General features: G+C 31.1%; 3 protein-coding genes across 3 annotated transcripts; all 3 read left to right on the plus strand.

Moving 5' to 3' along the window:
• Positions 1 to 3570: 3570 nt before the first annotated feature.
• On the plus strand, positions 3571 to 5980 carry LOC125868928 (xylan glycosyltransferase MUCI21-like). The gene is made up of 2 exons (XM_049549493.1): positions 3571 to 3754; positions 4721 to 5980. Exons 1-2 carry the CDS (start codon positions 3571 to 3573, stop codon positions 5920 to 5922), a joined length of 1386 nt encoding a protein of 461 aa, XP_049405450.1. The 3' UTR covers positions 5923 to 5980.
• A 1781-nt stretch (positions 5981 to 7761) lies between these two features.
• Positions 7762 to 9111, plus strand: LOC125868929 (zeatin O-glucosyltransferase-like). Its single transcript, XM_049549494.1, has one exon. The coding sequence runs from the start codon at positions 7762 to 7764 to the stop codon at positions 9109 to 9111; it is 1350 nt and encodes a 449-aa protein (XP_049405451.1).
• Positions 9112 to 11818: 2707 nt separating this feature from the next.
• LOC125867491 (uncharacterized protein At5g01610) lies at positions 11819 to 13896 on the plus strand. The gene is made up of 3 exons (XM_049548010.1): positions 11819 to 12025; positions 13004 to 13058; positions 13198 to 13896. The coding sequence occupies exons 1-3, from the start codon at positions 11924 to 11926 to the stop codon at positions 13572 to 13574; spliced, it is 534 nt and encodes a 177-aa protein (XP_049403967.1). The 5' UTR covers positions 11819 to 11923; the 3' UTR covers positions 13575 to 13896.
• Positions 13897 to 14189: the final 293 nt, after the last annotated feature.

Consider the following 14189-nt stretch of genomic DNA (forward strand, 5'->3'; position numbering starts at 1 on the left):
ATTTTTTGTATGTTTATTTGTTTTAATATTTGAATTGTATTAAAAAATTTGACTTTCGCTATTAATTAAATCTCTCGTATTTTCTAGAGAGAGAATGATATGCACATGGAGAATTGTAATTAACATACGTGGAAGCTTCTGTAACGCATAATATTTGTTTTTGATTAGTTTAGACTATCCTATAAAATAGTAAAAAGAATAATCCAAATACCTAAACATTAATTGATAAGTCGTAATCATCAATTAGGTATGCCTAGTTGTAGCTGTCATTAATTATTTAAAGCTGATTTTCTCAATATTCACTAATCACTTGATATTTTAATTCATGGTCATAAAAATTCTAATTTAAAATTTATGGTTTCTTTTTATTTATGATTCAAAAGTAAAATTTTATAATAATTAAATTTGCAGTGAAATATTTGTAATAATATATAATTTAAACAATTGAAATGGAGTCTTGACGTAACTGCTAAAATTGATGTCATGTGGTCAAGAGATAATGAGTTTGAGCCGTGAAAACAATCACTTACAAAAATATAGAATAAGACGGTAGAATAGACCATTGCAGTACATCTAGCATATTACCCGATTTCCATGTCCGTCGAAAATTTAGTGCACCAAATTATCTTTTTTATATAATTTGAACAATAACTATTATATTCATATGGTAATTAAATCTGTTTATATATTCAGAAACTTCAAGACAAAAGCAAGTTTCTCAAACATTTGGTTATACATAAAATAAGAAGACCAATTTCTATACTTGCTTTAATCGTTCGGTGTCTGATCATGATTCATTTCTAAAGATAACGTCCTTAACATATTCGAATGTCTAAATAAGGTTCACTAACAAATTTAAGAGACACTCGATATATATCATCGTCTTTTTCTTAGAAAGGGCAAAAATGTAAAAATCTATATTACTATCAACCAACAATCAGAGGATCTAAAGGGGTAGGTTTTTTTTTCCGTACCAAAAAAAAAAAAAACAACTGCCGATCGAAGTGAAAGTCTTATTAATTGCGGCGAAAAATTCTCGCAAATCTCGAAATCTTTCCTTTTCAAATCCCGAGGTAGATTCCTGTCCACGAATCTTGGGCTTTCATGTTTTTCTTCAATTACGTTAGTACCCTTTCAAATAAGTTTTCTGACAGAAATGCCATTTGTGGTCCCACATTATTATGCCACGTGTCAGACAGTCTCTATCAGATCTCATCCTTTAATGTCGCAATAACCAATGTGTTCTATTTTTTAAAAATAAAAAATATTTAATTTAATTTTGATGTTATAGTTCTTTATACGTTTAAGATTAGTTTGGTGTGAGTATAAGGTATAAGAAACACATAATAAAATATAGTACTATTTTATTTTACGTTTGGTTAAAGGTATTAGACAATTATGAAATAATTTATTTCACTATTTATGTTTTAGTAATTAAATACGTTATCTCATATAAATGGTGGAATAACTTGTTCTTAACCAAACAACCTCTTAATGTTAGTTGCCCACTTATTTAAGAAATTATAAATAAGAATAGTTTTATAATTTTACTCTTACTAAACTTTTTTGAAACTTTATAATATCATTAATTTTTTATTACTTAGCGTGTTGAGAGACATATTGAAGACGATCAATTTAAAAGCAAAAATTAAAGACCGTCCCAAAATACGGGTATTCGTGCAATGACCCATAATTAGTTGTTCGGGTCTGAAGTCCACTCATAGTAATGGGCCATGTGGCACATGTGATTCTAATTGGGCTCAAGTTGGACCCAAAGCAAACAAAGTAGACTTATATTTCCAAGCCCAAATTTGTTATTTTCTTGAGTTAGCCCAAACCTTGAGTTATATTGGGTTAATTTGCTCTTATAAGTTGGGCAAGTTACACATTTGATCGATCAACTAAAATGAATTATGTGTGTTAGCTAAATATATAAAAATTATATAAATATATCTATGTTTGTCGGCTATTATTTTAATTCACTAACGCTAAATCTTGGATTTGTATTTATTTCAAGGAATTAATGTTGTCTAAGAGTGGAAGACTATAGCAATGAAATAGAGAAGAAAGAAGATGTGCAAGTAAAGTTAAAATTTTGGTCAACATTAATATGCTATATATAGTCTATGTTTTAGTGCTCAAATATGTTAGGTACATACATATTATTCCACATTCTAAAAAATTGTCTAGTTTAAGTCAAAATAAATTGGCCTAGGATGTGATTAAATTGACTTTGGACAAGGTTGGTTTCTAATTCTTGGATCATTAATTTATGTTTTGCAGCCATTTTGACTAGTCTTATTTGATTAAGCCTTTATCGTGTAGTAGAGCTTCCTTAGTCTTGCCCTCTTGTCTTTTTATCTCCGCCTTCTTCTTGTTAATTGACCTTTTAATTTGTTATGCCTGAAGATACTTTAGATATGATGTGATATCATCTCCTGTAAGCTAAGCCTCCGTGGTTTTTTCTAATAGGCCTCAGATTATTAAGAGTATTCAACACATTACAAGTAAGTTTGCTTTTCTTCTAGATGTTAATGTGAGACTTTGTTCACACGCACCTAACAACCTCCTATTTGAGTTAAGTTCCACATGGCCCGAACCATCACCATTTATGGGTTTATTTGGAGATGAACTGTGTGCCACCCCCCATTAAACGAATATTTATGGCCACCAAAGTCTACTAGCTTCTATTTTGTGCATGCGTCTTTGAAGCTATGGGTAAAGATAGAAAATCAGCATGTAGATGGGGAAAGGCACTAAGCCGTACCCCACATTATTATCATTCTACTAAAACAATTCAAAAATTCTCTTAACATGATGTGATGTTATTCGCTTTGGATAAACTTGCACGATTTTCTCCAAAAAATCTCACACCATTAAAATATTATTAGTTATTTTTTAAAAATAAAATCAAGAGAGAGTCAATGATCTATTGTTACTCGATAAAGATTCCATCTTATTAATTCCATAACCGACTTTTGTCTCACCTACAATAATCTCACACACACAATTACACCAATAACTGCACATACACATTCATATACGTTATTTTCTTGGCTTCATTCCTTTGTTTAGAATGTTTAATATGAAGTTGAATGTTACTATATAAGATATGAAGTTTTTGAAAGATGCCAAAAATATATATGAGCATGCTATGAAGTTGCACAAAATTTATTTAATTTGAATTTTATTCAACAACTTGAAAGTGATATATCCAAGTATTTCTCCATTAATTTTTCTTCCACTCAATCAGCCAAAAAAGAAGTTTCAATTTACTACCTCCTTGTGCCAAGTGGACAAGTCAACCTATTCAAACTTTGACTATATATGTTTTTTTTTCTTATTTGAAATTTAAGTTTTATGCACTTTGTATAAAACATGACAACTAATTATTACTCACTAAATTATTCTTATAAAATAAAAAGATATAAAGCTCATATATATTAGAAGAAAATTCTCATTTACTTCCCATCTCTCCTCTTCTTTTCTTCTTCAAAAAACCCCTCTATTTTTCCTCACTAAATTTTCCTTCCTTTTTTTTTGGGAAGTTGAAAGAGCGTGCTAGAAATAATGAAGATTAATGTAATAAAGAAAAAAGCTTCAAATTCAACAACGGCGTTAATGGGACTTATGCTCTTCGTCTTGATGATTATAGTGTTGAGGCAAAATCAAGTTTTCTTCAACTCGAAACCTCATAATTCTTTTATTATATCAACTCCTCATGCAATAAGTCGTCATAATTATAACCATGAAGGTATGTTGCTTCTATCTCTTTAAAGAGTTTAAGTTCTATGTATTCATGCATTTATTGACGATATTAAGTTATAAAAATATTTAATCATGTTAGTTATACAATAATATAGTATGTAAATATTTACATAATGCTCTTATTTGTTGGAAAAGCTAAGAGAAATGTTCCTCAATAACAATAACATATTCAACACAATTTCATAAGTGGAATCTCAAAAAGGAATATACAAAAACAAACCTTACACTTACCATTATGTGTAAAACAAGTCGTTTTTGATAGATTCTCAGTCTTTCAGACCTCGTTTTTCATGAGTTCCTCAGGTTTAATATGTTTATTTTCAGTTTTTAAGTTCGAGCAAGTGCCTTTATTTATTTTTTAAAAAAAGAATAAAATAAAATTATTCGGACTTGCATGTTCAAACGGTGTAAATAATATATTTGAATATAGTTTTAAGAGTAAATAAATTACACGTGTCATTTTGCTAACGTCCCAACCAAATTTTATTTTCCGTGATTTCTTCAATCATCATGCATCCGTTACGGAAAATTAGAATACTATTTTTTTGTATGGACTTTTTTCGGGACACTTATTTCTTTTAGCCGATATATGTTGATCTAATTATTTTAGATTTACGTCACAAAAATTCAATAAAGAAGGAAATGTTGGAGGAAGTATACAAATAGTCGATTTTGAGACTTTATATATAAACTTTATATATATATATATATATATATAAAAGTTATATATATATATATATAAAAGTTTTGCTTGGGCATAAACAACTTCCGATCAGACACAACTAAAATTATAAAAAATTTATATTTGAAGTTTAAACTTTGTCTGGATTTTGCGTAAGTAAATATTAGATTCTTTTTTTGTATCGGATTCAAGTGTATAGACATATAAAACTCGTGTTACTCATGCATTGTTAATATTTCTAACAATCTTTCTTTTGTTTTTTTTTTTCAGTAGAAAAATCAAAGTCAATAATCAATTGCAATAGGTCTCATTATTCCTATGATATTTGCTCAATCAATGGGCCAACAATTTTTGACCCATTTAAGTCAACATTTTATGACATGGGCTCAACCAATAATAATGAGACAAATATCATAGTTGAAAAGATTAAGCCCTATCCAAGAAAATGGGAGAATTTCACAATGGGCCAAATCAAAGAATTCACTCTTACTAAAGGCCCAATAGGCCCAAATTGCTTGATCCATCATAAAGCCCAAGCACTTGTATTCAGTTTGGGAGGGTACACTGGTAATTTCTTCCATGATATCAACGATGGATTTATTCCCCTTTTTATTACTGTTAATTCTTTGTTTCCTAATCGAGATTTCATCTTAGTAATCTCCAAATTAGAAGATTGGTGGGTCCACAAGTACAAAGATTTACTACAAAGTTTTAGTAAACACCCAATTATTGATATTGACAAGGAGATTAATGTCACGCATTGTTTCCCTAAAGTCACAATTGGACTTATGTCACATGGTTTCATGAACATTGACCCAAAATTAACACCAACCCCAAAAACCCTAATAGATTTTCATAAATTTCTAGCCACCACATATGGCACCGTTCAGGGTCAGGGTCAGTCTCAGCTTCAACCTCAGTCTCAACATAGGCCTCGACTTGTCCTAGCAAGTCGCGGTGATAGCATAGGGCGTCTGATACTGAACCAGGATGAATTAAGATTGGTCGCAGAACATATAGGTTTTGAGGTGATTTTATTCGAGCCGAGCAAAACAACATCATTGCATGAGTCATTTGGATTGATTCATTCAAGCCATGCAATGATTGGAGTGCATGGAGCAGCGCTAACACATGCATTATTTTTACGACCTAGTTCAATATTCATACAAATTGTTCCAATTGGAGCAGAAGGTGTATCTGATATTTGTTTTGGAAAATTAGCCAGGGAAATGAAGTTGGTTTATGAGGAATACAAAATTGAAGTTGAAGAAAGTACCTTAATGGAAAAATTTGGAAAAGGAGATAATTTGGTGTTGAAAAATCCAAAGGCTCTTCAAGAAAAAGGTTGGTCTCAAGAGATTATGGATATTTATCTTAGAGAACAAAATATAAATTTGGATTTAAATAGATTTAGAATGTACTTAGAGAAAGCATATCAAAATGCAAAAATATTTATGGCTATTAATGGTTAGTAAATAGAGGGTTGATGAAATTTTCTTTTTTCTTTTTTCTTTATATGTATATACTTTTATTTGGTTATCATCACCTCTTTTCTCTATCTCATATTACCTATTCATTTTTTATTTATTTATGCACTCTTAAAAATTGATAAATAAAAAGAATATTTTTTCTATTTTACCATTTAATTATTTTCAACACCTTTTATTAATGTGTTTTATCCATTAATATCAAGATTAAGAATAGAAAACTTTTTAAAAAACTAATTTAAGGGCATGAGATAAAATAATTAATTCTATTTTGATTTCATAAATTAATAAATAATTCAAAATAAATATTTTTAATAGTATGAACAAATCCAAAAAATATATAAATAATTTTTTATCTTAAATTAAAAATATCACTTATTTTAAAATCTAGACTGTACCATTTATCAGACTTATCAATAGTGTTGACTAGGTCCCTCAAATCTTGTCTTCATGTTTATATTGATTGCTCCTTTATTTATTGTTGGTGGGTTGTTGGTTTTACTTTGAAACCTACTTCCCGTTCTATTTCAATTGTCGTTTTAATTATTTCAATGCTCATTAAAAAATTTCAAAACTTAAAGTATAGTTTATTAATTATTTTAAAACATCAAATCAAATATCATATACTTAATATAACTAATGCAAACATTACTAATATCAATATTTTAATTATTTTCTTGATTTTCCATTCAATTTCTGATACTCACCTTAATTAAATTCATACTCACATCAAAATATTAAGGTAAAATGTTTTCGAACGTACTTAGAGAAACTTGAATATGATAAAAAATGAAAGAAATACTATTCTGATTTCTGATACACCCTCGATGGAATTGATGAATTTATGTTAAAATATTGGGGGTCCACCTGATAATTTGCTTTGAAAATGTACACACGTTTTTAATTAATTCTAGCCCCCCATAAATAAAAAAATCTCACAGAACGTTAGAAATAAATACTCCCTCCGTCCCATTTTATGTGACACTTTTCAGATTTTGAGATTCAAACAAGTCTAACTTTAACCGTAAATTTTTCATAGATCTTTTGAACATTTTAAATTATTAATTATTGTGACTTATAGTACTTTTTACGAAGTTTACGAATATATAAATTTCATTTCAAAAATATTGAAAATTTCATGCGTAAATTTCCGATTTCGAGATGAGTACTCCTTATGAAAAATGGTCCTTTTGTGAGAATCTTTACAGACGATCACGTGTAGTTGAAATTACTATGTAAAGCATTAATTGATATAGCAGTCTCGAGATTTAAATGATGTCACATAAAGTCTACTTGTTTAAGTTTAACTGTCTACTTGTGTATATATAAAGTTGGAGAAAACACATTTATGTAATATGCTTATTTTGAACAATAAAAACGTCTCAACAATTCAGTACTTACACTTCACTTTTTTTTTCTGACCCAGTGTCTAGGAAGTTCCATATTGAGAGTAAATCGCTTCCTAATAAAAACGACTCCATATATAAGGGAACTCGAATCGATAACCTCTAATTAATGATTAAGGATGAAAGAGTACTTATCACTCCACCTCAATCCTTCTTTTTTTTGGTATTCCACTCTGTGTCCAGTACCTACATTGGAGCTCGACTAAAGAAAGAGAGTAAAACACTTTCTAACACAGACGACTCCATACTTAGAAAAACTCAAACTTGTGATCTCTAGTTAAGAATGAACGAGTACTTATCACTCCACCAGAATCACTTCGTCACTAATTGGACTAGAGGGAGTATATAGTAAGTAAGCTACTACTATTATCATCCTTCATCATTTCAGAAATTGTAAAGCAACACACACACATTTCCAATGGCATCCAACTCCAACCTTGTGGTAGTTATGGTGCCCTTCCCTGAATATGGACACCAAATCCCTCTTCTTCGTCTCTCTCAACTCATCTCTTCCTACAATATACCAGTCCATTATATGAGTGTTGGTGCACGAAATCAAGAACTGAAACAACGACAACAACAACAAGAAGAAGAATTTCCCAACATACAATTCCATGATCTTTCAATAACATCAAAAGAAAATGACGAAGAAAACTATATGCCTTACTTGGAATCCTTGTTACAAATTACAGAGCCTCTTTCCGCTATTTGTCATAGCAATAATGATAAAAGAGTAGTCGTTATTCATGACGCTATAATGCAGTTTGTTGTTGAATCTGTGTATACAATATCACACGTTGAAGCATACTTTTTTCATGCTGTATCTGCTTTCACTACTTACTCAATGCTCCAACAAATTAAAGAGAATAACGAAGTAAACAATTGCAATGATGATGCATTGTTTACAAGTTTGCAAGCTTATATTCCCTCTATTGAGAGCTGTTTCAAGCCTGGAATGGGGGAATTGACGAAAATGCTGAGAGATTGTAAGTTCAAATGTGGAGAAATTTTGAATACTTGTAGAGAAATTGAAGGGCCTTATCTTGACGAACTCTGTAAACAGAGCAATACCCCATTTTGGGGGCTTGGTCCGTTTAATCCTGTCAACATCGTCCAAAACTCTGATAAAACTCACAGATGCATTGAATGGCTTGATAAGCAACAGGTTAATTCTGTTATATTCGTTTCGTTTGGAACTGCAAACAGTTTCTCAATCGAACAAATTCATGAGATTGCAATTGGTTTAGAGAGATCGGAGCAAAAATTCATCTGGGTTTTACGAGGAAAAGATAAAAAAGGGGAAAATGTTGGAGATATTACTGGGAAGATTGAGCTGCCAAATGGATTCGAAGAAAGAGTAGAAAACAGAGGAATCATCGCGAGAGAATGGGTACCTCAGCTGGAAATTCTAGCTCATCCTTCTACAGGTGGTTACTTTTTTCATTCGGGATGGAACTCTTTTCTGGAGAGTGTAACAATGGGAGTGCCAATGGCAACTTGGCCATTGAATTCGGATAATCCGTACAATGATGTGCTTATTACAAAGGTGTTGAAAGTTGGTTTAGTGGTGAGGGATTGGGTAAACAAAGATGAATTGATCAAATGTGATAAAATTGAAACTGGTGTGAGAACATTGATGGATTCCGCGGAAGGGGAAGAGATGAGGAAGAGAGCAATAGAGTTGAGCAGAGCTATTAAGAAGTCCGTTGGAGATGGTGGATCACAAAAGAAGCAGATGGATTCATTCATTGCTCATATCACAAGATGATTAGTGACGGAGTTGATTTCTCGTATGGTTATTCGAATAAGGTTATTTTGTTGTGGAATCTGTTTGTTTTTGTACTACTTATGAAACTACTAGATGTGTTATTGTTATTGTTGTTGTCGGTTTGTCTTTAATTAAGTGGGGTGTTTTTGTTTAACTACATTGTGTTATAGCTCTCATGCATGTGAGGGGTGAAATACGAGAAGATATTGAATGCTATTTCCTCTTCTTCATAACTACTCATACTCGTTTTTAGTGGTGAGAAGTATGCATTTTTGAGTATTAATATGAACACCTTGTTTGAGTTCAGGAATTGGGGACTTTGTTGATGTAGATGAGTCGGATCCAGAGGAAGAGAGGAGATTTCAAGAAGTTAGAAAGAAATGTCATACTATATATTTTATATAAATATCGTTACAAGACTTTAACAATTCTGAATATAATAAAATTGATGTTTATCATACTTGACAAGTTGGGCATAAATAAAAATCTTTGAGTAAAACAAGCATGTGATACAGGGCCCAACTTTGTTTGGATGGTTGTTACATCATTTGCGATATATTATATTATATTATTTTGATGAATATGATTTGAATGATTTATATATCACTTTTTGTCTTCTCTCCACCTATCCAACTATCTAACTAGTGATGAAGTTAGAATTTTTAATAAGGGGGTTCAAAATTTAAAAAAATAGACACACGACGTAGGCGAAAGGGGTTCGACATCTATTATATATACTTAAAAAATTATTTTAACCATATATAAATCATATAATTTTTCACCGAAAGGAATTCGGGTGACCCCTCATTCTAAGGTGGCTCCGCCACTGTATCCAACCCTCACCTCTTGATCATCTCATCCCTAACTATCCCTGAACCCCCACTTCCCGTTTCTATTAGTCTTCATAACATTTTGCCTGATAACATATAAAAGCTCTCAAATTAATATTTTCTTACTTATTTATCAATACTAAAAATAAGTAACAAACACAATTTTGTAGAGAACTTCATTTAGGAAATTATTTTCCTTCATATCAAACAAACTCTTATGGCCCGTTTGGCCATAGATTTCCCAAATAATATTTGGGGAAAATTTTGGCAAATAATATTTGTACATATAATTTGTCATTATTTGGCAAATATCCCAAATTCCCAAATACTAGTTTTTTCTAGTATATGAGTCAAATCTCATTATTTGGGATCTTTTGAAAATTGAAATTTTACATCAAACTTTTATCTTTTACAAAAACACTCTTTATAGTAGTTGTTTGCGTTGTATTATATAATTTTTTTCGTGAACACCAAAGTAGTGATGAAATATTCAGTGAATATGAAAGTGATGATATGGTTATTGATGAAAATGATGAACAATCGGCTCAGGATAACAAAGTCATGTGCTTACGATGTATGGAATGATGCTTGTTGCACTCACTCCAAACTACCACATTGCTCTAATGTCTTGGACACTACTTGTTATTTGTTGCAATAAAGATCCAATTGACTTATAATACAAACTTATGGTTAATTTTGAAAATTTTTAAAACTTATGGGTATAAATCATATTTTTCTAAAAAGTTGAAATATATTTTCCAAATACTATGGCAAAAAACATGGTGAAATTTCACCCAAATTTTCACCCAAATAATATTTGGAAATCTATGGCCAAACGCTAGCTTAAACTTGTGTAGACTTGAACAAATAGACACACACATCTTACATGATAATTCACGTCCTATATTGTATTATGCAAGTAGGACGCGTATGTTTCTATTTATTCAAATTTATACAAATTTATGTGTTTACTCGTATATTAAGTAACAACCATCCAAACAAGCTGGGGTTAATGTCCAAACTGCTTTTTTCTTCTTCATACTTTTGAGTTGTACATTTTTTTCCAGTTTGGTGAAGCATAGATGCTCTTGTTAGTGCTTTGTGCTTTTTAAAATAAGTAGAATAATATTCTAACATGCATCTACTCTTTTCACTAAAAAAAATTGATTTAAAAAAAGCATATCCCTTTTTCTCTTATTTTAATTTCATCTTAAAATGATATTCTTTAGAGTTTCTTTTTTTCTTTTTCAGATTTTGCTGACTTCAAACCATAAAAAGGTAAAAGGAAATAAAAAGAAATGAAAAAGGAAAATATCTTATAATTTGATCAACATTTTTTATGGCTTTAGTCACTCTAATCTTTAATTAATTAAGGGTATGCATATATATACTTACATAAATATTGAATTACCAATTCAAAATTGAAATTTTCTATACTTTTGTTTTGGTATTCTAATATTTCCTATATATATATTTTCAAAAAGACAATTAGTTTGATATAATATTAAGTACTTATAAAAAGAATATATACGAATATCATACTAAACTACTTAGTTAAATATGCAATTCAAAAATAATACTTCTAAAATTTTCCTACTATAATTTTCTAATCTTTTTTTAAAAATCATCAATTACCGTCGACTCAAAAAGAGATAAAATTTGATTAGGGATAAATTAGTAAAAACATTTTTTTAAAAAAGAATGAGTAGTTTGACAATACAGAACACTACTTAATTTGGAATGGAGAGAGTAATAACTAAGAGGGTTAAAGTGTTTGATTCAAAAACTTCAAGGGGTAAAATTTCATTTTTACTAGTTGTTGTGCTTTATTGGGTAAAGTGAAGGGGAATTTCAAATACAGCTAGCTGCACACCACATTTTGTTTGTCTTATTCACACTCTTTTTTTAGTATACTATACACCTCTGTTTGTTGAAGGAGGAAGAAGAGGGTTTTTTTTTGTGGGTGTGGAGAAGAAAGAAGAATGGAGAAAGCTTTAACTAAAGTTGGGAGTATTAAAGTTGGAAGCTTTTGGCTAACCAAGAAAGCTAAGGCAGAATTCAACAACATATCTCAAGATATCAATGTATGTTCTCTCAATTTCTCTTTTTTTTCTCATCAAGATTTCATTTTGCTTGTTATTTCGTATTGTTAATTTAGTTTTTGGATTTTTTAATTGTATACACTAAACCCCATATGCTCATTTTTCAAATTGGATATTTAATTCTTGCTCCAAGATGCATAAAGGGTAGGTTAGAGTCTTTTGTTGGTTGAGGAATGGACTGGTAATGTGCTTATTTGAATATGGTTAATCCTCGTCTCATGAGTTAGCTTTTGGTTGAAGGCTCAATTGGGAGCACAAACAAGAATGGACTCAACTCTGATACCATGTAAATCACAAGTAGCTTTAAGTTTACATTTTTTGCAAGTTATTTGAAATTTGACTATATAGGATTATCTATGTTAGGCATTGGTTGTTGCATATCTTTGATTCTTGAGTGTTGGTTGTCTACTTGTTAAATTGTGAGATTCTAATGTATAAGGTTGGAGCTTTTGATGAGTTATCTGCTTTCTAACTATCATTAATAGGCCATTGAGGAAATTCTTAAATAGGAAACATGAAAGACTAACAATTTCTTTAAGGTCTCAAATATATGTGCCTTGGATTAGACTACCAGCTATTGGAAACTGCCTCTCTACCTCTAAGGTAGGGGTAACGTCTGCGTACATCCTATCCTTCCTAGACCTCACTTGTGGGATTACACTTGGTATGTTATTGTTGTTGCATTAGGCTACCAGCTTAAACGAAATGTGATGAGACTTCCTTTGTAGGTGATCTTTGTCCTTCCATATCTGGCATCTTAGCTAACAGTAGATATACACATTGAATTTGAAAGAAAAATCTGTGTGTTTACATGCTAAAACCAGAATCAATTAGCTGTCCTATTTATACCATTGAAGCAGATTGTACTATCATCTGACTTTCCAAACACTGAATACAAAACTTTAATCTGTCTTAACACCAACAACTTGCACTTAACTCAATGGTTATTTATTGTCACAGAGCATCTCAAATACTGTTGAAGAGAAGGCGAAATGGATCTTTAACAAGCTAAAAGGTGCATATTCATTTTACACTCTTGTAGTCACTTCTCTGAGTATTATTTATTTGTTTGATCATAGTAAATTGTAGATCTCATTTAACACATGTTAACCGCACAATGAATTCTGAGAAAACAAATCTTTTTTCCTGATCAGGAACGCCTATGAAGAGTTTGACAGATCTTCTTCGAGAACACAATCTCCCACTAGGCCTTTTCCCCCAAAACATAACAAGTTATGAATTAGACGAGTCCAAAAAGCTGACCGTTCACCTTCCCTCCCCATCTGAGATAACCTTCAAGGACGGCTCTCTGATTAGGTATGCTACGAGGGTGAAATGCATTTTACTAAGAGACAAGCTTATTGGCATAGAAGGAATGAAGACTAAAGTCTTAGTATGGGTGAAAGTCACAAATGTGTCTGTTGAAGGCAACAGATCAGAGAAGATTTCGTTTACTGCTGGTGTAAAGAAATCAAGGCCAAGAGAAGCTTATGACATTCCTCGCGATGCAGTTAGAATAAAAGAGTTTTGAGAGTCTGATTATTCATACAAGTACAAGTCCTCAACAATCAAAAAGATTTTCGAGTAGGCTATGTTTTGATGGTTTTATTGGTCGGTCACTCCTCATCGTAGCAGAATCGATCTGATGAACACTTCAGGAAAGAAGTATATGGAAACATGTTACAAAATTCATGCAAAATGGTGTTTGGCAATTTAGCATACTCAGCTAGATTGTAACAGTAGTTGGATGGTTAGACATCTAACTTTTTTTTTCTGGAATTTTTTGAGATGCTATTAATTATGGCTTTTACTTGAAGAAAATTATTCAGCTGCCTCATGTTAGGGGAGTCTAATTGAGTTGTTGAGTGAATCAATCTTGAGATGTTCTCCATTCTCTTAACAAATTGTGTTTGGTTTATTAACAGTTTGCACTTAAAAGGGTCGTTTGGCATGCGGGATGAGATAGGAAAGGAAATCCCACCTTCTGTATGGAACAATAATCCTACCATTTTAGTATAAACGATGGGATAAAATAATCTCAGGACTTGTTAATACACATAACCAAACATGGGATAAAGTTAATCTTTAACTCTATACTAGGATTATTATCCTTATCCCATGTACCAAACGACTCCTAATTCTTTTG

The sequence above is a fragment of the Solanum stenotomum genome, chromosome 6 (assembly GCF_019186545.1).
Source record: "Solanum stenotomum isolate F172 chromosome 6, ASM1918654v1, whole genome shotgun sequence".
Taxonomy (NCBI): Eukaryota; Viridiplantae; Streptophyta; class Magnoliopsida; order Solanales; family Solanaceae; genus Solanum; species Solanum stenotomum.

Coding starts and splice junctions, on each gene's coding strand:
- LOC125868928 (XM_049549493.1), top strand. CDS start 3,571: ATGAAGATTAATGTAATAAAGAAAAAAGCTTCAAATTCAACAACGGCG. Junction 3,755..4,720: donor TCATAATTATAACCATGAAG/GTATGTTGCTTC, acceptor TTTTTTTTTCAG/TAGAAAAATCAAAGTCAATA.
- LOC125868929 (XM_049549494.1), top strand. CDS start 7,762: ATGGCATCCAACTCCAACCTTGTGGTAGTTATGGTGCCCTTCCCTGAA.
- LOC125867491 (XM_049548010.1), top strand. CDS start 11,924: ATGGAGAAAGCTTTAACTAAAGTTGGGAGTATTAAAGTTGGAAGCTTT. Junction 12,026..13,003: donor ACATATCTCAAGATATCAAT/GTATGTTCTCTC, acceptor TTATTGTCACAG/AGCATCTCAAATACTGTTGA. Junction 13,059..13,197: donor GATCTTTAACAAGCTAAAAG/GTGCATATTCAT, acceptor TTTCCTGATCAG/GAACGCCTATGAAGAGTTTG.